At 44.0% G+C, this 6386-nt stretch overlaps 1 protein-coding gene across 6 annotated transcripts in view; it reads left to right on the top strand.

Moving 5' to 3' along the window:
• LIMS2 (LIM zinc finger domain containing 2) overlaps nt 1–5526 on the top strand; it is a 55932-nt gene extending 50406 nt beyond the window's left edge. For all 6 annotated transcript variants that reach the window (XM_084638315.1, XM_084638319.1, XM_084638317.1 and 3 more), the window contains one exon: nt 1298–5526. In XM_084638315.1, the coding sequence (XP_084494441.1) occupies nt 1298–1445 (148 nt within the window). In that variant the 3' untranslated portion in view covers nt 1446–5526. The remainder of the gene's footprint in view (nt 1–1297) is intronic.
• Nucleotides 5527–6386: the final 860 nt, after the last annotated feature.

Consider the following 6386-nt stretch of genomic DNA (forward strand, 5'->3'; position numbering starts at 1 on the left):
GACAATCACTTGCACACATACAAAATGGGAAATGACTGCCTAGGAAGGAGTACTGCGGAAAGGGATCTGGGGGTCATAGCGGATCACAAGTTAAATATGAGTCAACATTATAACACTGTTGCAAAAAAAAGTGAACATCCTTCTGGGATGTATTAGCAGGAGTATTGGAAGCAAGACACAAGAAGTAATTCTTCCGCTCTACTCCGCGCTGATTAGGCCTCAACTGGAGTATTGTGCCCAGTTCTGGGTGCCACATTTCAGGAAAGATGTGGGCAAATTGGAGAAAGTCCAGAGAAGAGCAACAAAAATGATTAAAGGTCCAGAAAACATGACCTATGAGGGAAGATTGAAAAAATTGGGTTTGTTTAGTCTGAAGAAGAGAAGACTGAGGGGGAACATGATGACAGTTTTCAAGTACATAAAAGGTTGTTACAAGGAGGAGGGAGAAAAATGGTTCTTAACTTCTGAGGATAGGATAAGAAGCAATGGGCTTAAATTGCAGCAAGGGCGGTTTAGGTTGGACATTAGGAAAAAATTCCTAACTGTCAGAGTGGTTAAGCACTGGAATAAATTGCCTAGGGAGGTTGTGGAATCTCCATCATTGGGGATTTTTAAGAGCAGGTTGGACAAATATCTGTCAGGGATGGTCTAGATAATACTTAGTCCTGCCTTGAGTGCAGGGGACTGGACTATATGACCTCTCGAGATCCCTTCTAGTTCTACGATTCTATGATTTCTATGAAGTAGCAAGCATAGGAAAGCCATTGAGCTGCAACAGAAGAAAAGCACTGTGGATTGTGCTTCCACCCTGGTACTAGCTAGTAAGGGGCATTCATAGCAGGCTGAGGTGCACTTGGCAGCACAGAGGGGAGGAGTGTGAAGAATCAAAATGTTTTCCTGTTGCCAATGCAAAGCTGCTGCCCCCAAGTTTTGGAAAGCAGCCACGCAGAAGTGTTGCTAAGAACCAATCACAATGTGTTCCATGGACATTTCATTATTGGTAAACATGTGGACCTGATCTCCAGTCATCAGTCCATATGTATCTGTGTTCACACAGCTGGGCACCTAACTTGGTATGAACACTGCCACATGTGTGCATTAAATTCTGATATGTGAACATACTGGCAAGATTGGCACCTGTGTGTTGAAATGAGGGGTTTTATACGTTCAGTAGAAAGCAAGCGCGCGCGCGCGCACACACACACACTCTCTCTCTCTCTCTCTCGATTACTGAACATTAAGCCATGAATGTAGTTTTGCAAGTGCTGTTTTTAATAGCTCAGTGTTTCTTTGAAAGGAACAAGTTTGTGGAGTTTGACATGAAGCCTGTGTGCAAGAAATGCTATGAGAAATTCCCTCTGGAGCTGAAGAAACGTCTGAAAAAGCTGTCTGAGCTGGCCTCCAAGAAATCGCATCCCAAAGCTGTGGATTTAAACTCTGCTTAAACGGGTCTGTCATTCTGCTGACTGCACTCTTATCCTCACAGACTGCAACTTGCAGCAGCTACTAATCACAAAGGGAGCTGTTAAGAATGTCTGAAACAAACCACAGACAAATAGTACCTCCTCCAGCTTTTGTCACTGCAGCTTTCACCCTGAATGTCGCTTTACTCAGGCAGTTGCAAATTAACATTGACTGCATGGGGAGTTTGGCCTCTGCTGAGGGGGTGGGGCAGAGCAATGGGTATGGTAGTTAACTGGCATTATTCTGCCATTGATCAGATGTACACCATTGTTTTTCTGTCCTTCATCGTTTCTACGTGGAGCTGAAGTTCTCTCTTCTGTAGCCTGAGGAATTTGGAAAGAACAGTAGTTTAAATATCAGATGGTGAAACGTGCAGATTGTTCAACACCAGTTATAAGTATCAAGGATTCCTTAAATGCCTTGTACACAGAGCTTTTCACCTATAGGACATTGTTCTGAATGTGGCCCAAAACTACCACCATCTGATAAATGTTTGGTATGTCCAAAATGAGCTGGTCTGTGTCTAGATTCCCGGTGAACAAATATCCACATCACAAAACTGCCGCAGCAATCGCCCTTCTTGACACCCTTGTTGCCATTTTCTCTAGGCAAGGGAAGGAGTGAATGGGCACAGAATCTATGCTACCTACTCACCTCACTCTATGCCAGAGTGGGAGTATAGTGTCTGGGCAGTGCACAGAAGTTTCACTCTCTGAGGCTGTCAGTTTGATACTTCTCAAAAGTATTCAATTCCCTTACAATTGAAGGGGGATATGTAATGTGAGGGTGAAGGCAGGGGATGCCAGGAACTAATATTCAATGTTTACTTGCCAGTTCTCCATTAGATCACTGATTCCCAGGGCTTGAAATTGCCCAGTGTGACATTATACCCTACCCACTGACACACCTGCCATTACCCTCTACAGTACCTGCAATATGACTAGAGGTGTGGTTACTGTTTGGCATAACAAAACCCAGTTGGCAGATCTGGTAACTGTTAAAAACTTCAGTCTGAGCCAAGCCTTTTCCCTTTGTTTGAATGGAAAGACTACCTTCTCAGCTCAGTTTCCGTGACTCTCAGTGTATGTCTACACTGCAATTAGAAACCCATGGCTGGCCTGTACCAGCTGACTTGGGTTAATGGGGCCTGGGCTTTGGGGCTGTTTAATTACAGTGTAGACTTCTGGGGTTCGGCTGGAGCCTGGGCTCTAGGACCGTTCGAGTGAACCAAAGGAGCCTTCAGACTCACATCTGGGAATTCTGTAGTAAGACGCTAGCTGTGTCCATGGTACCATTTTGCACCTTTGCTATTACTGATGCAACTTCTTTGGTGGTAGCACCAGTGGGTGCTGTTATGTAGACAGGGCACTAAACAGCTTCTGGTGTTTTAACCTCCTTGGGCATGTCTTCACTGCAGCATTAACTTGGGTGATTGATGCCCAGCTTAGCCTAGCTCACGTGTAAGAGGCCACGCTGCAGAGCCCTACCCAAGTTACTATTAACTCAGTGGTGCTGCAGTCATCTGTCTGAGATGTTAGGATTTCCGGAGGCACATGATACCCCATGGTTCCTAGCACTGCAGTAAGCTGAACCACTCTCTGATTCTTTCCCAGTGTATAATGGGAGAACTTGTCTGTCCTGGGTGCAGGAGAGGAATTGTGGGAAAGCATTGGAGGACTGTGAACACTTGAGTGATTTAGCCTGTCCCCTTGCTGCAGAGTGGATAGGTTACCAGCTCAATAAGCTTTAGGCTATACCCACAGCTGGGCCAATGAGCCCGGGTGTAAAGCAACACCACACAGATCCCCTGTTGTCTAATGCTGCTTAGAGCAAACTCACACAACCTAGTGGCTAAAATACTGGTGGCTGCTCTACACTAGAGCACTTGCTGTTGCTGCCACGAGTGAAGCTGTACCAGAGATAGCAATGGTGAGAAATGTTAGGGGAAAAGGCTAGTGCAGAAAGGACTCCCTGTGCAAGACTCCTGGTTAGTTAGCTGCTTTCCTAATACCAACTGCCTTTGGCTGCTTTACTTTCTGCTGTAGTAAGCTATCATAACTATTTTAACACCTTCTGTGCACCGCTTCCGCTATAGCACTTACGAAGGGATGGACTCTCTGATCTAATGAGAGAGCTTGTCTGTCTTCCACCGTGACTATCAATCTGCACAATAACCTAGACAGTATTATTTTTGTCACAGTTTAATAGCACTTGAGGACAGCTCTTGTTCTTCTGTAGCCCTTGGCCTATCCTTCAGGGAGGGGCACAAGGAACTGCTCAACTGAAGGCAATCTTAAGTGGCCACTGCTGGGACCAGTCCACTATGTCGCTTAGTCTCTCTAGAGTTTGGTTGAAGAACTAAAGCACAGGCACCTCAGGCCAATGAGCAGTCACAATTCATTATGCTGATTCTTCCTAGCCTGGAGCATGCAGCTCCTTTCACCATGCCCTTGGTCACAGGAAGGAGCCCAGTGCTGAATCTGGGCAGCTGGGTATTTTCAGCTGATTCACCAGTCCTAGTTCAAAAGAATTTCCGGGGAAGATGGCATTATATGTTCTTGTTAATATGCAAAAATTGAGTCCTTCATGGACAGTAGTTGTCTTCCAGACCAGCTCAAATCTTGTCAGCTGTGTTTCCTGCAGAGGCCACTCTTGAGTTTAGCAATGGAAAATGCAAATACATGGTTAAACATGTGCATGTAAAGACGAATGTGAATATCTTTGTACTATGAGAAGAGATACAGTGAGGACTCTTATTTCCTAATATTTGAAATTCAGTAGATTAGGCCAGGGCTTGCTCGTACTTTTACTTAAAGGAAAAGACACCCATTGACCCTGAGCTTTATAATATATGGATAATCAAATGTCTTAAAGTGTCTCTTTCAAACTGTTAATCTGACAGATCTTTCACTAGAGTTCTGCTTTGTAGAGCACATGGTTGTCTACAGAGTTACGATATCAGATTTGAGAGACTGAGCAATCAAGAGAGTTCTGGGAAATAACTACACAACAGCTTGGAAACATTCATCTTCCCCCAGATTCCACCTTTGAAAAAGTAAATGGCATAGGATGTAAAGTAGATGTGATAGGATCTGTGGACTTCTTTAGGGTAGAGTCTTTTGGTATGATGGATTTGCTAATACCTGTGTGTTCTTCATAATGCTGGAGTCAGGAGAGACTCTCCTTCATAGAAAGCTATGTTAAGACTAAGATATGTGCGTTTTCCTTTGCTCTAAATTCAGAAAGTCAAATTCATTCTTGCTGTCACTCCATTATCCTCAATGCATATCAGTTATATCAATGATGAATTTGGTTCAAAAGACTAACCTTGTATTACTTACCGAAAGCTGCTGTCCATTGTATACTTTCACAGTTTTAAACCTATATTTATATACATATTTAAAATAAATCACTAATGCTCACTGACTACACTTGAAGACGGAAATGCTTTTAGAAACTGCGATATGTGCAGCTTACTCCTATTCAAGGGGAATATTAATCACTTCCCTAATATCTTTCCTTATTACAAAACAAACTGCTATATATTTTCTCTAGGATTTGGGTCCTGGTGCTTACCCTCACAGTGATCCACACAGCATTAGCAAAAATTGTTTAACCTTCCATGCTCGGAGTTTCCAATGCCAAATGTTTTGTATTGGATGATGCGGACTGCTGGGACTGAAGAGGTTAAGTGTCCATTTGAAACGTATATCAGAGGAGGCATTGGTTCGCAGATAAATCTGTGACTAAAGCAGTTGTTCTAAGAGGTGTTCAGTTCTTAGTTTGTAAAGCACTCTTAGTGCTAAGGATTCTATAGAATGAATGAAGAAATGTATTAATACTAAAGGGACAAGCCCACTCCCTATTACATGGCATGTATTCTGCAGACTGCGGATTTCTTGTTTTGTACTTTTGTACTTCTGACTTTGTGATATCTAACCAAAATCTGTGACTGCTGGACTAAAATATTATAATCTGCACCTGTTATGTATGTTCTTGTAATAAAGTTAACTGCAATACATTTTAAATCATCACACTAAAGATTAAAATATAAAAACTGTTGTATATGCGTACTGTACAGTAAAACCTGAGTCCTTTGGATCTACACCTCTGATGTGACCCAGGGTGAATCACTCAATAACTCCAAGGATCGGACACATTCCTATTTCAGAATTGTGATGATATTATAAACCCCACTTTGGCAAGGACAGTTAGCCTGTTCTGTGGCACCTGAAGGGGAGACAGGTAATTAAGGATTAGACCAGGCGGGGGAGAACCAGGCTGGGTGGTTCCTATAAAGAACGGAGTGCAGAGCAATAGGGGGAGGAGATCCAGAAGGGAGGAGTTTGGAACTTCCTCTCTGGGAAAGGAACTACAGAGGGACCTCCAGGAGGTATCTAGCCTGGGATTGACCCTGAAGGGAGAGGGCAGTTGGAGAGAAGAAGACTCCTACAGCAGGTCTGGGAGCAGAGAGAGACTCCAGGGAAAAAGCCCTGAGGGTATGTCTACACTATGAAATTAGGTCGAATTTATAGAAGTCGGTTTTTTAGAAATCGGTTTTATATATTCGAGTGTGTGTGTCCCCACAGAAAATGCTCTAAGTGCATTAAGTGCATTAACTCGGTGGAGCGCTTCCACAGTACCGAGGCAAGCGTCGACTTCTGGAGCGTTGCACTGTGGGTAGCTATCCCACAGTTCCCGCAGTCTCCGCTGCCCATTGGAATTCTGGGTTGAGATCCCAATGCCTGATGGGGCTAAAACATTGTCGTGGGTGGTTCTGGGTACATATCGTCAGGCCCCCGTTCCCTCCCTCCCCCCGTGAAAGCAAGGGCAGACAATCATTTCGCGCCTTTTTTCCTAAGTTACCTGTGCAGACGCCATACCACGGCAAGCATGGAGCCCGCTCAGGTAACCGTCACCCT

This window comes from Lepidochelys olivacea (genome assembly GCF_965140295.1).
Source record: "Lepidochelys olivacea isolate rLepOli2 genome assembly, chromosome: 9".
Lineage (NCBI taxonomy): Eukaryota > Metazoa > Chordata > Testudines > Cheloniidae > Lepidochelys > Lepidochelys olivacea.